Source organism: Microplitis mediator, chromosome 2 (genome assembly GCF_029852145.1).
Source record: "Microplitis mediator isolate UGA2020A chromosome 2, iyMicMedi2.1, whole genome shotgun sequence".
In the NCBI taxonomy this organism is placed as follows: Eukaryota; Metazoa; Arthropoda; class Insecta; order Hymenoptera; family Braconidae; genus Microplitis; species Microplitis mediator.
The window spans coordinates 14,394,588-14,417,996 of NC_079970.1; the positions used below are offsets into that span (position 1 = coordinate 14,394,588).

General features: G+C 30.9%; 1 protein-coding gene across 5 annotated transcripts in view; it reads left to right on the forward strand.

Moving 5' to 3' along the window:
* LOC130662889 (hemicentin-2) overlaps positions 1-23,409 on the forward strand; it is a 491,796-nt gene that overhangs the window by 303,623 nt on the left and 164,764 nt on the right. For 3 of the 5 annotated variants that reach the window (XM_057461843.1, XM_057461839.1, XM_057461840.1), the window contains one exon: positions 14,252-14,502. In XM_057461843.1, the coding sequence (XP_057317826.1) occupies positions 14,252-14,502 (251 nt within the window). The remainder of the gene's footprint in view (positions 1-14,251; positions 14,503-23,409) is intronic. The other 2 variants (XM_057461842.1, XM_057461841.1) reach the window with 2 other exon arrangements.

The following is a 23,409-nucleotide window of genomic DNA, read 5'->3' on the forward strand; positions in this document are numbered from 1 at the left end:
CAACATGACTATCATGTAACCGAAACGTGACAAATCATGTGAATGCAACATGATTTCATCATGTTTATTTACCAAGACTGCATCATGTTGCATTCACGATTATTTTTTTTCCGTGTAGTAATAAAGATATTGCAATTTAAGCAGCAAGATTTAGCGGTGAAATGCTGTAACTTTTACAGTTTCATTTGCGAAACGATGCGTAACTATTTCAAAATGTAATAAATGCTCAGATGTAGTATCGATTTTTCTTTTTTCTGAGTAGCCTCCTGAAAGTCTTTCAGGTATTGAGTTGAAAAAGTCTTTAAGAGTATTTTGAAGATCTGTTTGCTTATCGATTTGTTTATTACGTAAATAGTTTTTCAAAGCATAGACAAATGATAATCTTACCAAGCCAAGTCCAGTGAGTATGGTGAGTGTGGTAGTATTTCTCATTCTAAATTTGACATAGTTTTTTGTTATCGTCTTTGCTAAGTAAAGTAGAGTGTTATCGTGAAGAAGTAAAATTTCGCGAAATTTATGACGTTTTTGCTTGATAATTTTGGACAACTTTTGTAATTGTGTAGAGTATATCTGATTGCCAATTGGCATTTACTGTGGTGTTAGGTGAAAGAAGATCACTAACAGAAAAGTGAAACTTTTCTTTCCTCACGAGATAGTTTAGAAGTTATAGTTCTCGTTTTTCCTGTCAAAGTAGCCATTGGCTCATTCATGGGAAGTTGATGTCAAGAACCTACAGTAACAATTGTAGACGCTATCGTGATGACGAGACCAGTTATATTTATAAGGCGTACAGGTACGTTTGAAACATCAAAAGCTATAAACGAATTACTTTGAAAATATAAAATAGTTGGAAAATTTACAGATTATTTCATTCACAACAAAACATAACTGATGGAATTAGATTATAATGAGAAATACAGAAGTTATCCGGAATGAAAACCATTTTTTCTAGATTTTTTTATTCGATCCAAACTTTTATAACAGGGCTAATTTTTGTTAAATTTACCCCCGAAAGCGGCGTGAAAATAACGCCGCCACCGGTGTAAACATTTTGTACCGGTATTAAAATAACGCCGCCACCGGTGTAAATATTCTAGACCGGTGTTAACATAACGCCGCCGCCGGTGTAGATATTGTTTACCGGTGTTAAAATATTTTACTTTGTGAATATTTTTACTTACTCGATCACTATACTTGTTAATAAATGATATTTTTGATTAATTTTCATAAAGAACTGACATTTTTTGTGTTTTATAATCTTTAAAGTTAATACTCCAAGCGGGCGCAATTTACCCTGCTTTTACACCGGCATTACTCCACTTTTACACCTGTTACCCCGCTTTTACACCGGTTTTACTCCGCTTTTACGCCGGTTACCCCGCTTTAACACCGGTATTTTTAACACTGGTATATTACTCCTCCTACACCGGTGTAATTTCATTTTTACACCGGGCGGAGTTAAAACGAGTCCATTTTTAACACCGCTCTTTTTACAGTGTAAGAGTAGGAAGAGGAAGGATAATTTATAAATAAATTATTATCGATTTAATTTAACACTTGAACCTTTTTATTTAATCAGCCTTATAATTTTATACCTTATAAAGGTTTTTATCTTATAAACCTTTTATCTTATAAACCTTTTTATCTCTTATAAACCTTAAAACTTTTATATATTTTATAAACCTCTTAACCTTTTAATTATAAGCCTTTTAAACCTTATGTTTTATAACCTTATTATTATTTTATATCACCCGCATTATTTTATATCTATATAAACCTTTATTTTATTTGTCAACTACCTTTGACTATTTTACTTAACAATTTGAACCTTAACTAATCCAACTACCTTTGGTAACGTCACACACGCACACACTCCTTTATAAACTACTTTTATTTAGTCAACTACCTTTTGGCATTTCTAAGATTTAAAACAATAATTTTCCCGCCATTATTTAATTGATTATACACACACATTCACACACATTGAATTTAAAACGAGACGGCATCTTGTCAGCGACAAATTTTCCCGCCACAATTTTGTTAGTAAATAATTTACTTAATTAAAATTTTTATCGAAAGAGATTATTATTAATTAATTGATTATTTCCTCTTATTAACCTTGCCTCATAATTCTTTAATTCCTTCTTTCAATTTATTTTTTTCACTAACTTCAGCATCACTAATGTCACCTTCCCCCAACTCTACTCAATCACATGAATTTCTCTTTATTTTAATTCAGGTACTATTTCTCACAGTAGTTAATTAAATTACAGTTAATTCTTAATTTTAATTTTACTCATTAAATTTTTCGTTAAATCTAAGTCTCGATGCATATTTTTGACTACCGCCAAGTACTTGTACATTAGTTCACTCGTTCTAGATGAATTGCCTGACAAACGTTCGACGTATATACAAACACATACTCATACACACACTTTCGGATCTCATCGTAAAAAATAGTCAAAATAGTTTCCTAGTATCAAAACGTTGATATCTAAAAAACCAAAAAAGTTGAAGTACACAGTAAAAAATATTGTGTATTTGTGTCGAAAACGGTTTGTGTTAAAAATTGTAGTGTGTTAAACTAACACAAAGTTTGTGTCACTTTATTTTGTAGCATAAGAAATGTGTGATACACTCTTTATTAAAACATTTTGTGTTACTGTGGAATTCTTTGCGCCCTCTTGTGACGATATTTCAACATAATCTTTGTGTTAAAAAGGGGTTACACAGTTTGTGTCGAAATTTCAACACAAATTTCGTGTCAACCGTTTTTAACACACAAACTGTGTTGATTTTATACAATATTTTTTACTGTGTACAGTCGAATCGCGTTATAAGTCCGCTCGTTATGAGTCCGCCGACTTAAATTTCTTGGAAGACATCTCGAGTCATAATATCTAGCCTCAATCCAGCCTCACTGAGTAAAAAAAGCATTTTGAGCCTCAGATAATGCTCACAGAGCCTCAATGAGCCTCAAATGATGCTCAAAGATCCTCAATAAGTCTCGATGAACCTCAAATGAACCTAGTCTCGACTATGTGATTTAAATTTGATTAGTATTATTTGAGGCTCTTTGAGCACCATTTGAGGCTCATTGAGGCTCTGTGAACATTATCTGAGGCTCAAAATGCTTTTTTTTACTCAGTGAGGCTGGATTGAGGCTTACTTGGGTTCGATGAGGCTAGATTAAGGCTAGATATTATGATCTGGGATCCCCCCTCTATGACTTTGAAAATAATCATGTACACACTCACACGCTTGCAAAGTAGGGGAATCGTGAGTTACGGCGTTCGATTGCTGAGCAGAAGTGGGAGTATAGGAATTCTTGGAATGATATTCCCCTACACCCCTGTAGGCGAACTCATCGCGCGATTCGACTACATTTTGTAGTTAAAGTTACCGAATCAAAACGTACAAATAATTTTATAGAAAATAAACAACCCAGTGAACACATGACCTTATTTTGACGTCATACGTAGGTCATAGCAATGTCACGACATCTGATGTAAATTTGATGTCAATCTGACGTTCTACATGACTTTAATATGATGTAAAGCTTGTGACATCATATTGATGTAAGCATGACTCTTGTACTATGTCACAGTTATGACTTACGTATTACGTACGTTTGACATAGAATCTACATTACATTGTTATGTAGTAATAAAGTCATTATCCGTATATCATAATGACGTAATTTTAAAATCATACATTTATGTCAGTAGCAAAGTCACGGTTATACGTAATGTGGATGTCACTCTTAAATCATATCTTTACATCAGTGACAAGTCAGTATTTTACGCAATGCTGATGTAATGTCCGAGTCATAGTTTTTATCATCTATTTATTGAAATAAAACAATCATAGAATGAATTTTCAAACATGTGTACACAGAAAAAAAGGATTTCTTGGCGCAAAAAATTTTTACTTGACCCAAGAAATTTTTCTGTATTATAAAGTGAAAACAAAACTTTTCTTGGGGTAAGAAAAAATTTTCTCGGAACAAGAAAAAAATTTTTTAGGCGAGAAAAAAATTCTTGAGCCAAGAAAAATTTTTGTCTTCAATTCATAATACAACATATTTCTTGCGCCAAGAAATTCTTTTTTTCTGTGTAAATGTGTAAAAATAACAACTAAACGTCGAACATTTTTGGGGTCAAAGTTATCGATAAACTCGATAATAGATCATTCAGACGTTTTAGATTAAAACATTAGCGTGAGCATAAAAAAATTAACTTTATTTTTTTAAATGATATATCGAAAATATCATTTAGGATGACAAAGAAAATGTAACGACAGTTTGAACTCTTTTGCTGTTATGATTTTAAAGTTTAGTATCACAATTTTTCAATCGATTGAATTTCATACGATTTTGTGAAATTATTTAATGTTTCGCAAAATTTTATTTAAGATTTTTTAAATTTCACATCACAACAAAAAATTAAAAAATTTGATGAAACTTAATGAAATTTTATACAATTATCATCGAGGTCGACAAATATTGCTTCTATAAAATTTCATATAAGTTCATGGAGTTTTTTAAATTTTGTAAAAATCCATCACGAAAACTTATTAACTATGTCTTTTCCGGCATTTCACTCTAAATACATCAATTAAGCACGAGATTTGAACTCTCGTGATGTGGACCAGTGAGCAACGTTCAGGACTACCAGCCAAGAGGAGCCGTGTTCGAACCCAGCAGACGCCCAGGATTTTTTCATCATTTAACGTTATCTAATCTTGTTTCAGAATTCACAATGCGTTCGCGCGGTAATAATCAAATCAAAAATTCGGTATTTCATTTTATTTTTTTCTTTTTCAAAATATTTTTTCCGAATTGATAATTTTGACATCACCCATATGTCATATTGACGTCATAGAAGGTCACACAGACATCACATTTACATCATGCATACGTCATTAGTTTTACATCATAATCTTACGTAAAAAAGTGGGAAATAATGAGTCACACCTGACTCATTCGTGACTTATACCTTACGTAAATGATGACATAGCGTAACGTCACTCTGACGTCAAATTTACGTCAATGTGTTTACTGGGAATTCTGAGATTTTTTGTATTATTCATCCAATATGTTTCAATTATTTGATTTCATTCAGATATTACAACTTACATTACACATTGCTATAGGTTTGAGTATAAAAATTAAAACAGGAAGGTATAAAATCTATCACCTAATAATAAATTGTCAACTACACTGAGAGACAAATTTATTCGCCAGGAATAAAAACACGTATCAGAATTTTTTCTAAAAAATTACTACATATTAATAAATTTAAATTACATATAAGTATGAATTTTATTTTATAATAATAAATTCGATTGCAGAGAGATAAATAAGAGTTTTATCAAAAATAAAATTTCATTAGTATTTAATAAAATTTCGTTAGATACAAATATGTGCTTACTAAAATCTCCGCAAGCTTAGTTTTATGACGACCATCTTTCATTCGTATGAAAGTGTCAAATTTGACTGCTGTTAATTTAGAAAAAAAAAACGTTTGTGAAACATATACGTTTAATACACCCCTGGCGGTTTTGAATCACCCTGGAAACATCCTGGGAGTGGAAACACGCTGGAATCACGGTGTATTCACGGTGATTACGCGGTGTACGTGGAATCACGGTGGGTACACCGTGTAACCACCATGGAACCAGGGTGGGTACACCGTGTACCCACCGTGGAATCACGGTGATAAAATGGAAAAAACCCACCGTGTAACCACCGTGGATCCACCGTGATTCCAGGGTGTTTCCAGGGTGATTCAAAACCGTCAGGGACTTTGAAAAATTCGCGGTGTGAATGCGGATTAAATCCGGAGTGAATGCGGAGTGAATGAATTTTTAATTAATCACTCCCCTCGGAGTGAAATTCACTCCGTAGGGGAGTTTTCGCGGAGTGAATAATTTTTTATTAATTTAATCCTTCCGGAGTGACATTCACTCCGGAGGGGAGTATTAAAATAATATTAAAAAAATATAACTCCACTAAGTAAAATCGAAATAAAAATTCGCGTATTACAGTACTGATCAACCGATACGCACACATTCGCACACACCCGAACACACGTACGCACACCCGAACACACATACGCACACCCGAACACACTCACGTGCACACACGCACGCACACACATACACACGCAAAGATTCGCACACACACCCGAACACACGCGCACATCCAAACACACATACGCACACACCCGAACACACGCACGCACACATACACACGCACATATTCGCACACATACGCACACACCCGAAAATATTCGCACAAACGCACACATCAGATCAAACACACGCACACACCTGAAAACACACACGAACACATTCGCATAAACGCACACACCCGAACACACACACGTACACATTTGCACACTCGCACGTGCACTCACGGACGCACACACATCCACAGACACTCGCACATACACGCTGTTTAACAATTTAATATAAATTAATTTAAATGTTAAAACTCCGGACCCGAGTGAATTCGGAGTCAAATAAAATCCGCATCACTCCGAGATCTTACAATTAAGAAACGTTTATGGCATTACTTAACTCAAATAATCAAATTGATACATCCTACGTAAATAATGCACCTAATGATGAATTTGGTTTTGTACATAACATACAATAGAATTCATTAGATACATATAATCAAATCTATTTATCTATAAACTTATAAATATTCGTATATCAATCGATATCGATTTATAATTTCAAATTGCTGCCGAAACCTTTGAATATTTTTCAAGTATTGAGGATTTAAGTTTGATTGATAGTTGTCAAAATAAAAATTTAATAACATTGATATTAAAAAATTGTTATATTATTTAATATATCTATATATATTTCAGTGGAACTATAAACATAATTAAATATTTATAGGTTTCATATCAATAAAATCTGAGCAGATTTAATCATACATAGACATATATCACTACATATAAGTTTATATCAGTCATGTCTGATCAGATCTAATTATATATAGGCCTATATCAGATTATATATGGGTTTGTATCAGTCATGTCTGATCAGATCTAATAATATATAGACTTGTATATGATTATACATGGGGTCATAATAGCCAGGTATGATTATATCTAATTATACATAGACTCATATATAATCAGATCTGATCATATATAGACTTATATATGGGCTTATAACAGCCAAGTATGATCAGATCTAATTATGAATGGGGTCACGTATAATTATATATAATTATATATAACCTCATATATAATCATGCATGATTATATATAACTTTATATATGATTATGTATAATCAGATATGATTAGACAAAATCTTTTTTTATCGGGATTCTAACCTAGTTAACACTTTTTACTTTAAATGTAAAGATAACTTTTAATATTTTAATATTATATATTGCTAATAAATAAATTTATCTGTAAAAACATTTTTCAATTTTAATTCATCTCCCTCGCGGACTTGGAATCACTGTGAAATCACAGTGAAATCACAGTGAATTCACTTTCACCGTGAGTTTACGGTGTGTTTACGGTGAATTCATAGTGAATTCACAGTGATTTTGTGCCATTTTGTCATTGTGATTTAGTAGTGTTTTCACTGTGATTTCACTGCGAGTTTACAGTGAATTAATGGTGATTTCACCATGATTTCACAATAAATTTATGGTGATTTCACCATGATTCTACAGTAAATTTATGGTGATTTCACCATGATTTCACAGTAAACTATGGTGATTTCACTATGATTTCACAGTAAACTATGGTGATTTCACTATGATTTTACAGTGATTTCACTGTGATTTCACTGTGGTTTCACTGCGAGTTTACAGTGAATTAATGGTGATTTCACCATGATTTTACAGTAAATTTATGGCGATTTCACCACGATTTCACAGTAAATTGATGGTGATTTCACCATGATTCCACCGTAAATTTGTGGTGATTTCACCATGATTCCACCGTAAATTTGTGGTGATTTCACCATGATACCACAGTAAATTTATGGTGATTTCACCATGATTCCACAGTAAATTTATGGTGGTTTGACTATAGTTTTATGGTGATTTTAAATTATCAGAAAAAAAATTGTTCAAGCATTCTTCGAAGTTTGAAAAAGTCTTATAAACTCGGAATAACTTTTAATTTGACGTATAAAGTCAGAGTAATTCCAAGATTTCGGACTCTTACAGAAGAGTTATTCTGAGTTGATAGAACTCTCAGTAGAAAATTTGTGCAGCTGTCAAAAGAGTCATTTAGAGTTTTTTAGAAAAATAATTGATTTCCTTAACACGTATTTTTCTTTGTATTTTGACAAAAATTGTTCAAGAAAACATTAATGTCATAGTGTAATACAAGATACCCCTGTATTACTATCAAAAATGGATTATCATCTCTCTGCTAACATTCAGCGAGTAACGCATTCCATAAATGCTTCAAGATCAGAATTTATAACTTCTAAAATAAGTATCTTACCAGGGACACTACAAAAGGTGGGCGCGATCTAGTGGTGAGCACTGAACTACTTCCGCTGCTGCTGCCTAGCATCATAACTTTTAAGTCAATAATCATTAGGATTAAATATATATTCATTAATCTCGAACAAATATATATATATATATATATATATATATATATATATATATATATATATATATATGTATATGTATATATTTATATATATATATATATATATATATATATATATATATATATATATATATATATATATATATGTATATGTATATATTTATATATATATATATATATATATATATTTATATTTATTCTAAACGGATATATTTTTTTGTGTCTAAGTAATATTTATTAGAGTTGATATAATAATATGTTGCTTTAATATTTGGGGTTGTTGGCACTGTAAAATAATTTAGTTGTCTATTAAATAAATATTTTCTTAACTTAACCCAATGATTTTATTATCTTAGAGAGAGAATTATTAATGTCAACCAAATATAGTCTATTAAATCATTTATTAAAAATGAGAAAATAGATCATAACAACGTAATGAAATTAAGTTGTCCTAAATCAATTTTCGTTTAATAGAATTTAACAAAACCAATTTAATTGCCGAAGAGGAATTTTTTTCGTGTATTAAAACTTCCTGTAGAAAATTTGTGCAGCTGTGAAAAGTGTTATTTGGAGTTTTTTATATTTATTAAAATTTTTGGCGGATTACGTTGCCGTGTGCAAAATAATTTGTTGCTAGAAGTTTAAGTGTCAAGAGACGAATTTATAATGCCGACGATAATTGATACTTTAATTACTTGTTACGGCTGGTAATTATTTATACATATATTAAAGTATAAATATAATTGTGGCTTAAACATGTTAGATAATAAATTATCTGGTGGAATCTAAAGAAGTAATTAAAAACATTTTTTTTTTTTTATCAAATTTATAAAATTTTTTTGATAATTCCACTCATGTGTTTAAACACTCATACTATTTTTAATTTTTTTTAAATTTAAAAATCATAAATAATCAACTGTTAAAAAAAAATAACATTAATATTTTTTTTACATTTTAATAAATATAAAAAACTCCAAATAACACTTTTCACAGCTGCACAAATTTTCTACAGGAAGTTTTAATACACAAAAAAAATTCCAATTCGGCAACTAAATTGGTTTTCTTAAATTCTATTAAACTTTTAAATTTCAAATCATGAATAAAGATTAAATTTCAATGATAAAAAATATTAATTTATTTAAAACCATAAGATGGCCGGAGGAGTGAAAGGGTTCACCTATCATGGGAAATTGCCTGCCTGGTCAGGATTTGGCAATCTTTTATGGTGTTATTCCATATTATATGGCCTTCGCTAAGTGATATTTTAGTTGAGTCATATTCTATGATGAATAAAGATTAAATTTTAATGATAAAAAATATTAATTTATTTAAAACCGTAAGATGGACGGAGGAGTGAAAGGGTTCACCTATCATGGGAAATGTTTAATAGAATGATTTGGGACAACTAAATTTTATTACGTTGACATGATCTATTTTCTCATTTTTAATAAATGATTTAATAGACTATATTTGGTTGACATTCATAATTCTCTCTCTAAGATAATAAAATCATTTGGTTAAGTTAAGAAAATATTTATTTAATAGACAACTAAATTATTTTACAGTGCCAACAACCCCAAATATTAAAGCAACATATTATTATATCAACTCTAATAAATATTACTTAGACACAAAAAAATATATCCGTTTAGAATAAATATAAATATATATATATATATATATATATTTGTTCGAGATTAATGAATATATATTTAATCCTAATGATTATTGACTTAAAAGTTATGATGCTAGGCAGCAGCAGCGGAAGTAGTTCAGTGCTCACCACTAGATCGCGCCCACCTTTTGTAGTGTCCCTGGTAAGATACTTATTTTAGAAGTTATAAATTCCGATCTTGAAGCATTTATGGAATGCGTTACTCGCTGAATGTTAGCAGAGAGATGATAATCCATTTTTGATAGTAATACACACTGATCGAAAGGTTATCTTGGTTCAAAGAGAATTATCTTGAGTCAAGAGAATATTTAGGAAAATGGAATAAATCTTGGTTGAAGAAAATTTTCTCTTAATTTTGATTATTTTGATTCAAAAAGTTATTTTTTCGACCCAAATGGGTTAAAGTTTTAAGTTAAAAATATATGATTTTAGTTCAAAAAGAAAAAATATTTTAAGAAAGTAAATTGTTTTTTGAATTAATATTTTGAATTTCTTCATTCATGTATATTGAATATTTTATTCTATGAAATTTAACTTCTCTACGTAAGGAGTCAGATTTCTTAAACCAACTAGTGGCTATTGCTTGAAACAAAAATAAAAAAAATTCAAGTCAAGAAAATCAAGCTCTTGGTTTTTTTCCATAGCAGCATTCGGATAACAGGAGCACTCGGGTCTATGCAGCTTCTCTACTTCGGACACTACTTTGTGTATACACGTAGACGCCCGAAGATCCCAAAAAAATGAAACGAGTCTGTTCAGCGCTGGCGCCGTATATGTGCAATTATATATTACACACCAATATTCTAATAGTATTAGTTTATTAATTATACAATTAACTAATTCATATACATAAATTGTTTTGAATTGAAGTGTCCGGTAAAAATGTGAGTTATTGTAGTTATTAGTCATTATATCTGGTGTTTTTTCCTGATTCACGTTAAGTTAAATGGTGTCGTTTCAATCACAAAAAAGTAAGTTAATTATTATTTATGCTGTTTTTAATCATATCAGATAGTCACGTTTGTTATCATTTCTGATCCTAAATTTATATAAAATTGTTTCCTTTTTAGTGTGGTATATATCATGCAGTTGATGCTGTCAATGAAGCCAGGATAAATAACCTAACCTTTCATTTATTTTTGTAACAAAAAAAAAATTTTTTTATTGTAATAAAGAATCAAAATATATTTTGATGATTAATTGTATATACTCTGAAAATAGAATTTTTAATAAAAACCATTAATTTAAAATTGAACTTAATTATTGTATTTTAAAATAAAAGTATTTTTTATTTTACGTTAATGTATAATTTAGTTTTAAAATGAGTTTTTTATTTTTTTAATCTAAAATTAATTGTTTTCAGATAAAGTCTACATTTATTTTGAACTAAATGTTATCAAATCTTTAAATAAATTAATTTTTACTTGGAGTAAGTTAAATGTGCCTCCGTTTAAAAACTCGATGTATCGAAATGAATCGATATCGACTACATTTGAGAGAACGATGTTTTTAGAATGAGTTGGTATCTTCTAAAACCAAGAGCTAAATTTTCTTGAGCCAACCAAGTTGTTTTCTTTTTCGGAGAAACTAAAAACATTTAAAGCAAAAATTTATATTTTTAAATCAAAATTGAATTTCTTTATTGAAGAGCTTTATATACTCTAATTAAAAAAAAAAAAATTTTTTACCAAGAGAAAATTTTTTCAAACAAGAAAAGAGGATATTTTAATTTAAGAATTTATTTTTGGAAACGATTTTCTTCTTGACCCAAGAATTCCTTTTTTTGTGTGCAGGGGTATCTTGTATTACACTATGACATTAATGTTTTCTTGAACAATTTTTGTCAAAATACAAAGAAAAATACGTGTTAAGGAAATCAATTATTTTTCTATAAAACTCTAAATGACTCTTTTGACAGCTGCACAAATTTTCTACTGAGAGTTCTATCAACTCAGAATAACTCTTCTGTAAGAGTCCGAAATCTTGGAATTTCACGTAGTGACTGCAAATGGCTCGTTATTATTATTATTATTTTTATTATTATTATTATTATTATTATTTTTATTAATATTAATATTAATATTAATCTTGTTATTCTTATTTTTATTAATATTTCCAATTTTAAAGTTTACGAATAAAATATTCAGAAATTCACAGGAAATCCACTGCATATTCACTGTGAATTCACAGAAAATTCACTGCCAATTTACTGTATATTTACTGTGACTTTACCAAAAATTCACGGTCAAGTCACTGTATATTCACTGTATATTCACTGTGAATTTATTGTACGTTCACTGGAAATTCACTGTGTATTTCCTGTAAGGTCACTGTAAATTCACTGTGAATTCACTGTGAATTGGCTGCGGTACCACACTAAACTCACAGCAATACCACTGTGAGATAATCATAAAACTACAGTGACCGAATGGCACAAAATTACAGTGATTTTACCGTAATTTCACCATGGTTTCACAATGTTTTTACTATAATCTCACTGGGATTTCACCATGATTTTACAGTGATTCCAAGTCCGCGAGGGCTATGAAATACAATGAATTTGTAGATTTCACATATCCATTTATTAACTATTCTCGTTATTAATTCATTTAGTATAGAAATAAACACGTAGTCGATACTAATAAACACGTATTAAATATTAATAAAATTTGAAACGGGATTTTAATAAAATTTTTATTCGTATTTAGTAAACATTTTATTTGCGCATGACCAAAATACGTGTTTTACTAAATACAAATAAATTTTATTCCTATGTAATAAATATGTCTCTCAGTGTGCTAGAAAAAAATTGTCGATTGTGGTGCTGCACTACAATCGAGCATTTTTTTCCAGCACCGTACTGAGTTAGGTGCAGAACAGTAACCAGTCGGGTTCTAATCTTTTCGTGTAGAATCCAGTTGATTCTTATGATTTCCCATAGAGATTTTATAAGAATAAACGAGTTCCATGAGAAATGCTATCGTTGTATATACTACATGTAGGCCGTATACCTACAGCTATAAGAATCTATCGGATTTTTTAAGCAGAGGATAAGAACTTATAATTAATTAATATTAGAAAAATAATACATGAAAACTTGAATTTTTTTGAAAAAACGAAACTGGGGAAATCTTTAAAATGAATCCAAATAGATTGTTAAGATAAATAATTTTATAAAATTTTTATCTCATCGGACTATGAATTTCAAAATTTTTTCGAAGTAAAGTAAAAGATTTATTTATGGAACAGAGCAAAATTGAATTGATCATTTCGTCTCAAATTTCTACAAAATTTAAGTTTTGATAAACTAGTTTGACTACAATAAGTCCGATCTCGATTGATCAATCTGTTTAGAAGATTTTGACTATTTACACACACAGAACACACAAACGCCATATTGACAGCACTCAAATTAAGTCTGAAACTAATTTTGCAGGTTGGAAGGAGACATTTTTATCCTTAGAGAAGAAATTGATTCAGTTCAACTCGCTAATCTACATTAGTCTGACATTGACTGATTTCGACTAGCTAAACTCGCAATTTCAATGCGGGTAGTATAAAAAATATGTTCGAGTTTTCAAAGCTTGAAAACATGTTGAACAATATTTTAACCCTTTCCCGGTTTGGAGTCTCGGTGTGAGCTGTGTGGGCATAAAACCAATCACAGTTCTTAGTAAGGCTGTGTGAGTATCGGTTCAATCGTATTAGTGAATGCATGCGTCCCCTTCTACTATTTTTTCTCCCCCTTCTCTACAAATCAAGAGGAAGGATTCAAGGTTAACCGGGAAAGGGTTAAAGCTCGAAAAGCTCATGACAGTGGGATTTCATAATTGGCCCACAGGATTAGTCAATCAATTCATTTTTTTTTTAAATTAATAGTTGAAGTGTAGGTCAAGATTGCGTCTTGCTTCGGTTTCTAATATTCATTCTTTCTTTTTTTACTTTCAACATTAATATTTTTTATGATAATAGCAGAGTGTCTTCCAGAAATTACCGAATGCGACCAGCAAAATGGCTACACAATGATTTACCAGTGGACATGATTACAATAGACACTAGAACAGAGATGAGCGGAACAGGTCATAGGTACATTGGGGATTCCTCAACAGCTGCACTTCACATTGACAGCGCGAGACTAGAGGATGATGGTATATGGAAGTGCACTATTGAGAATGACCATGAAGAGCTACTCTCTGGAAGAACGGTCAAGCTCGTCATCCTTGGTAAGTTGGAAAACGGATTTTTTTGCAGCTCAATGATCAATTGATTCGATTGGCATGACTATCGTGTGCACTTTTTATACGCCTGTATGAGTATGATTTTATCGCACTGTCGGGGTAACTCACGAGAGACAGTGATCAATGGTGAAGGACCAATAACGTTGTCTGGCCATCAGCACAAGTGATTTCATCCTGGATAAAATGGATTTTTTTTATTTAAAAGTGTGTCATTTATAGTAGCCTCTAGCTACTGTGCAATCACTTTCTATTGTTTTGTATTGGTGTTCTTTTTTTTTATTTTTCATTGTTATTGTTATGTCAAATCAAATGTCTGAATAATGCACAATCATCTGGAGGCTACAAACAACCGCAGTTAGAATTAAGAGTGGGAATGTGTACGCTAGGTAGTCTGAACCTTGTGAAACGTTTCTATGGTCCAGTAATGTCATCCTATGCATATTAATTCAAGGCACCATTCCACGATATTTGAATATGCATCATGTAAATTTTTTTCGTTCTTTAGTTATCTATTGTTTGAAACATTTTTTTTTTTTTATTTTCAAAACATAAAAATTCAAAAAAAATCTAGTGTCTATGAAAATATATATATCAGATATGAATTATATACATATATATTGAATTTGTTTTGGAGGCATATATATATATATATATATTAGGGTGGCTCATTTGAAACGACTATTTTTTTTTTTGCTCCATTGACGGAATATTGTTCTAGACCTAAAAAAAAAAATTTCCACAAAATTAGAGCCCTTAATTTTAATTTTAAGAACTCGCTAATTGAATTTGAAATTTTCTCATTCATTTAGCATGTAAAGTAGAGGTTTTTTTTTTAATTATCTATAGCTCAGCTGCATTTCACGTTTTTTTACTGTCCATAGGCAGAAGTTGTAGGGGAACCTTGATACTTCGAAAGTTCCTACAGTAAGATTTATGTGACAGGAACGGGGCCAGAGTTAAAAAATGTAAGAGTCGATTTGTATCGATTTTTGCATATTTTTCAAATTTTTCGTAGAAAATATTGTAGTTACCGAAAAAAGGCATATGACAAATTTGTAGGAGATCGAATTTGCTACAAAAAAGGTCCTGTAAGCCAAAGCTGTAAAATCTGTTGTTTCTGAAATAAATTGAATTATACATATGAAAATTCAAGATATCTTTGCAGTATATGGTTTGTTAAATTAATAATTTAATTTTCATTTATTAAATGTTTTTTTTTGGCCATTATATTATTTTTTCATGAAAATATAACTTAAAAAAAATTTATCTATAAGGGGCATGCCACGCTAAATCGGACGGTTTCAAAAATTGATTTTTCCGATTTTCTTAAGTTTTTGGTATTTTTTAGTACCCCTCAAAAAAGGCTTCCTGGTAAATTTTGAGATTTCTCTAATTAATGGTTCAAAACATATCGAATTTAAAAAAACCGCTCTTTTTATGGTTTTTTGATCATAACTTTCGTAATAATGGTCGAAATTCAATGTTTTTTTTTCAAAATTTTCGTTTTTGGATGGCCTATACAGACAAAAATGCATAACAAATATATAGAGACTCTAGTTCATAAAACAATCGTTAATGTAAAATTTTCGAAAGAACACGGAAATAAAAAATCAGTACCGATAATAATTTATAGCAAATCTTCATTTGTTTTACGAGCCTAGTATGTAAACTGCATTTTTACTTGCTTCATCAAATTTTAGTTTAAGAATTTTCTCGTACTATTGATATTTTTAATAATAAAGCTATAAATTTGCATGATTCTGAGTACTTAAGAGTTTCATGGCCTGTAAGTATACGAAATATAAAGTTTAAAAAATTTGACTCCTTGGACTTTTTGTTAGGAAATTTAATGCCCTGCAAGAATATTCCAGAGCTAAATTTTTATCTCACACGGTTTAAAAGTTATATTATTTTTAATCAAAAAAAATTTTTTTGCATGTTATTTAAATGGGAAATTTCAAATGGCTGCCAACACCTTTTAAAATTGAGCTAAAAATTTTACCCAATGGAAGAATTTTTTTCTCGGTACATAGATCCTACTTAAGACATAAATTCGATAGTTTGGTTTCTTTGGCTCACCCTAATACATATGGGGCATTCCATGCTAAATCACCGAGGTTTTGACCCGACCTCCTTCGATTTCGCTGAAACTTTTTTATCATTGTTTATCCTACCAAAGACATTTTTCTGAATTTTTTCACATTTTTTTACCCAACCCAAAAAAAGTTACGAATTTAAAAAAAAAAACCGCTCTTTTTTTTTAAATTGCTATAACTTTCTCAAAAATCAATCTTTCGGCACTTTTTTTTTTCAAAATTTGTGTTTTTAAATGTAGTTTTTAGAGAAAAATACAAACAATTTTTCAGAAGTCACGATATATGAAATATTTCAGTTTTTCCAATAAAACCGTTATTTTTCCGAAGTCCGAAACCTTCGATTCTCAATTTTTTTGTCTCAAAAAAAACTTCAACCAAGTCAGTATTTAACTCCGCTATTCCCATTTAGTGCCGAATTTCCTTTATATTTTTTTTTTTTTTTTCGATTGAAAATACAAACATTTCCAAATTTGGCTTATTTTTTATGACTGCGCTGAAGTTTTTTTTGGATTGTTTTTAAAAGCTCAGAAAATGAATAAAATTGGACAAAAACAACCGTAAAGTGTATTAGGGGCAAGGATTGATTTTTTCGGAAGAAAATTCCCAATTTTTAAATATAGTGAAACCTAAACTTACAATTAACCTTCTCAATAAGACAATTTATAGATAAACTTAGAAAAATATAGATAGCCTTATAGACAATTTTAAATCAAATTGAACGGAAGATAGTATAGTACCGGATATCTCAACTGGTAGAGCATTCGCTGCGATCCCGACATGGTCTAGGTTCGATTCTCAGTTCGGGCTATCTATATTTTTCTGAATTTATCTATAAATTGTCTTATTGAGAAGGTTCATATGTTTAGGTTTCCACTATATAAAAATGGTGTATAACCGTACGATGGACGGTGTGGCTCAATAAGTTATAGATCAAATTGAACGGAATATAGTATAGTGCCGGATAGCTCAACTGGTAGAGCACTCGGCGCGATACCGAATTGGTTTGGGTTTGATTCCCAGTTCGGGCTATCTATATTTTCCTCAATTTATCTATAAATTGTCTTATTGAGAAGGTTTGCATGTTTAGGTTTCCACTATATTTAAATGGTAAGACAAAATATTTCAGGTCGCTATTAAAAGTGAATTATTTATTAATATAATTAATCCAAGGCCATTTAAAGTCAAAAGTCAACAGAATTTTTCCGATTTAATAATAAATAAAAGGCCATTCGGCAGCCGAAATGGAAGGTAGATTTTCCAATTAATCTATATAAAAAGTTTCATACATACATATCTTGTGATACATGTTAGTGTATAGTCATGATATGAAATTATGCTCGTTTTCTAAGAGTGAGAGTAAAAAAAGACAACGACTATTTTCGATAGAGAACTTCAGATAGTTGATTTGACAAAACATTATATAGGTAATGTACTAAACTAACCTTCACGTAAACAAAGTATAGAAATTTTAATTAGTATGAGATCATAATTGTAATTACTATTACGATGGCAAGATCAGTTATAATTATAGGACGTACAGGTACGATTGAAACAGCATAAATAATAAAAAAAATACTTTTAAAATATAAAACAGCAGTGAAATTTACAGGTTATTTTGTTCACACTATAATACAACTGACAAAATTGTATTATAATGGGAAATGCATAAGTTATGTGAAATGAAAACCATATTTTCAACATTTTTTGATTCCATTAAAATTTTTAAGGCTATCAACTTATTGGAAGAAATGGTCAAAACATTAAGCTTAAGGTCTTTAATTAAAGCTTATTAGACAAGCTTTCAAATACTTTTTACTGGAATTGTCTATCAATTTTAGTTTTAATGTTATATGAACTTCAACAGTGAATAAAAACTGATTTTTTCGAAAACTCGTGGAAATTTCAAACAGCCATAACTTCACAACTATTCGAACGATTCAGCCCATCTTTAAACTTGATCAAGATAATCGCCTATAGAATAAGTGTGAAAAATTTCATTAAGATCCGATAAGAACTGTAGGTGCTATCGTAATGACAAGACCAGTCATAATCATACGTCGTAGAGGTACATTTGATACATCATAAGTAATAAAAGAAATACTTTTAAAATATAAAATAGCTGTGAAATTTACAGGTTATTTTGTGCACAATAAAATACAACTGACGAAATTTGATTATAATGGGAAATGCATAAATGATGTTGAATGAAAACCATATTTTCAACATTTTTTGATTCTATTAAAATTTTCAAGGCTCTCAAATTACTTGAAGAAATGGTCAAAACATCAAGTTTAAGGTTATAAATTAAAGCTTATTAGACAAGCTCTCAAATACTTTTTACGGAAATTATCTATGAGTTTTAGTTTTAAAGTTATATGAACTTAAAAGTGGATAAAATTTTTTTTTTTTTTAAAATCGTGGGAATTTGAAACAGCCATATCTTCTAAACTAATCGAACGATTTACCCCATCTTCGAACATAACTGTGGTAATCACCCATAGAATAAGTGTAAAAAATTTCATTAGGATCCGATAAGGATTCTAGGCGCAATCGTGTTCTCAAAACTTGGTTCTATTACATATATATATATATACCGTAAGAAGGACGGTGTGGCTCAATAAGTTATAGATCAAATTGAACGGAATATAGTATAGGGCCGGATAGCTCAACTGGTAGAGCACTCGGCGCGTTACCGAATTGGTCTGGGTTCGATTCCCAGTTCGGGCTATCTATATTTTTCTCAATTTATCTATAAATTGTCTTATTGAGAGGTTTGCATGTTTTAGGTTTCCACTATATAAAATGGTGTATTACCGTAAGAAGGACGGTGTGGCTCAATAAGTTATAGATCAAATTGAACGGAATATAGTATAGGGCCGGATAGCTCAACTGGTAGAGCACTCGGCGCGTTACCGAATTGGTCTGGGTTCGATTCCCAGTTCGGGCTATCTATATTTTTCTCAATTTATCTATAAATTGTCTTATTGAGAGGTTTGCATGTTTTAGGTTTCCACTATATAAAATGGTATATATATATATATATATATATATATATATATATATATATATATATATATATATATATATATAACATACATATATAAATTTTTCAACGAATGGTATTTTCGAACTCTACTCAACTAATTATGATAGGTTGTGACAAAATTCCTTGAAAAATCGACTATGAGGACAAATACAATACCTAGATTTTTAAAAAAATCTACCTAATAAAATTTACATCTCATCAAATGAATTATTGATTCGGCTACAGAAGCACGGTCTTTTGTGCAATCTTACACTGTTCAATACATGCTTGGTGCAAAACACGACCGCGTATCGTAATTATAGAACAAATGATTAAGCAATGAAGTATTATTTTAATACCCAACGAAATATTATTAGAACAGATGGAAATTGTATTGTTAATAATTGAGGTTAATCATTGCCATAGTAATGATAGTTTAATCCATTAATTACTTAATGCTACTATTTACTACGAAAATAATTTACTTATGCAGTGGAATTTCTCCAGTGACCCTTATGTCGTTTACCCATTTAAACATGATTTTATTTGCAATTAAAAGTCGTACGATTAGGTACTAACGGAGTCCAATTGATTAGTGGCAAGTGCAAAGTACCAGACGAATAGTAGTAGAATCTTTACTATGGCCCTCATGTCATTTACAAAGTTAAACGTGCTTTTATTCGCAATTGAGAGTGGTACAACAGGGTACTAACGGAGTACAATTGATTGGTGGCAAGTACAAAGTTCCAGACGAATAGTAGTAGAATCTTTTCTATGGCCCTCATGTCATTTACATAGTTAACCGTGCTTTTATTCGCAATTGTGAGTGTTACAATAGGGTACTAACGGAGTACAAGTGATTGGTGGCAAGTACAAAGTTCCAGATGAATAGCAGTAGAATTTTAACTATGGCCCTTATGGCGTTTACGTATGAGAACGTGCTTTAAATGGCAATTAATAGTGGTACATCTGAGTACTAACGGAGTACAGTTGATTGATAGCAAGTACAAAGTTTCAGTCAAATCACAATAGAATATCTATAGTCACTCTTGTATTATTTGCTTTCTAGAACGGGATTCTGTTAGCATTTACGACTGGTAAAATTGAGCACTAACAAAGTATAATGGATTGTTGCAAATTTTTAGTGACCTAGATGGGATGCAAGTGAATTCCTTCAGCAGCCCTTAACCTTTATCAATAGTTTTAATTTTACGATAAAATTGAGAACGGTACAATCGACTACAAATACTAATTAATGATTGTAAACGATCGTTTTTCAAAAAAATGTTTTTTTTTTTTTAGCCCTTTTAAGGGCTCACTGTATCTCAATCGTCATTATGGTACAAACGGAAATATGGGTGGTTCGATTCGGTACCTATGTAGTAAAATCGATCCCAAGAATTTCCGGTCCAAAATTCAAGGGTCAATTGCCAGGTTCACAGAGCTCGTGATGTAAACAATCAAATCTGGAATTAAAAGTAAAAAGATAAGTAAAATATTAAAAAATTATATTATTATGACACCCTCACTGCTAAAAGTGTAAGAAAAAATAATTCTCGACGAATTAAAGCCAAAGCTATTTGTTCAGTCACGAGCTTAGGCAATTTGAAAAGCTTCGTGCATTTCCGCTACGATCGGGAGTAGCCGAACTCGCTACTGACTTGAGTGTCAGTATAGTGCCGGGTCACTCGCTATTTGGGCCCGACACATACAATTTCTTGCTCATGACCGTGCCACGGCGGCATGAGAACTCGCTACCAGCCGGCCAATCAGAGAAATTGGCGGCTAACTATTTCCTGTTGGCGCGCTTTTAAGCCAATGGGAAAATTCGTTACTGCAGCCATGCTGCCACGTCACCACCGAGCAGCCACGAAGGAAGAAGACGCCGTCTCAATTGCTAATCTACATCGTGCAGTCTTACTAACCACCACGCGTTTTTAACCGCTTTACTTGTCGCATTCGCTATCGCTTATCTATCTTGTCGCATTCGCTATCTAATGTTAATTCTTACAATATTTAACTGTATAAAGTGTAAATAAATAACCAAATTATTTATTGATAAAATGTGTGTAATTTTTGATTGTTAAAATTCCATCACACCTAAACCAGATCCTTTTTGCGCATTCGCTCACTTTACACTATTAAAAAAAACAATGTTTTTTTGTTAGTCACTGTAGACGGACTTAGGGGTTGTTCACCCCCTAATCTTGATTTTTCGGAAAAACCCAAAAAAACGTATCCTCTACTTTTTTTTTCTCTTTCAATCGCCGTTGGTTTCGTTAACATCCATTGGTTAGATTTTTTTAAATAAAAGTTTTGAGAATTTCAACTCTTATAACTTTCGTTATATTTATTTTTTTATTATAACACCAATGGCACTTTTCGTCATTTTTTTGGCCCGAAAATAATGCCATTGGCCCCATTCGATTATTCAAACTGCAAGTATGCGAAACTTGCAAAACACCCTTTTGGAGCCTAAACTTTGACGGTTGATTTCACCCCCTAGATGTTTTTCCGTCGATAAAAATAAACACGTGTCTCTTAGATTTTGTCGGAGAATAACATATCTCAGTTATATCGAAATCAGAGGGGGACACCTGGGAATGTTTCCTTGTCAGTATTATGGAATTTTTCGTGATTTGTTTTAAAAGAGTATTAACATCGCACAATTAGCAACACTTGTCGCTATATTAAACACATGAAAAACTTATAACCTTTGGTTTGACAATAATTGCCGGCAAAGAGAATAAATAAACATGAATAATTTGTTTCAAACAATTACAAACTTTTTTCTACTTCAATAATATTGTTTTCTCAAAAAATACACTGGTATTTTACTTTTCAAGAAAAATCAAAAGAAATTATTATAAAGAAAACAAAGCTTCTCAAAGAAAAAATAATTTCAGCGGAAGAAAAAAAAAAACAGTCAAGAAACAAGAAGCTATCTGTGTGATGTTGCAGAACGATTAAATGATCAAATAAAAAGTATCGCTGTGGGGTCCGGAAACTTCCATGCTTCTTGATGAACAATTAAATAATGCAGGAAGAAACTTATCGAAATTTCGATAGAAAAACCCAGTCAGGGCATACTCTATTCTATGCTGTTATAATAATTGGTAAAACATGCAAGAAATATTTTTCACAATATTTAAACTTATCATATTCAATTTTCTAAAAATAGGTATTTTTTAATAAATAAATTGCAATCAAGACAAATAATTAGAGATTATATTGACATTTTTCTTTCTACATTGAAAATAATATGGAGTTATCATCACCAATAAGGTATTAATGTCAAAAACATGGGTATAATTTAGACCATCATTTCAGGGGTGCAAACGCAATCACCTTTCCGTGCCAGTGAGGCAACATTACACCCTAGTAACTCCAATTAGTGCCTCTAAGTTAGATCCTACCCCTCATATGAACAGCAATTATTGTCGCACGTTGATCACTAGCCACTAACAATCCATTGATTAGCGAGACTTCCTCCCCTAATTAATTGAAGTGTGTCGCGCTTGGCTGATTCTAGCTCGTATCGTACATCAACAAGCAATCGCATCTACGATACAGAATCAAGATAGAGGCAATAAATTTTCAATTTTGTGAGTAAATGTAAAGTTGAGAGAATACCGTTTATATTATGACCTATCGAGGTATTGGTAATATATATTTTTTTCTTCCATATACCAATAAAAATCATGTAATTTTGAATACTGTAACTAAGGATATTCTATTTACTGAGATAAATGAAAGTGTAATAGTCGAGTT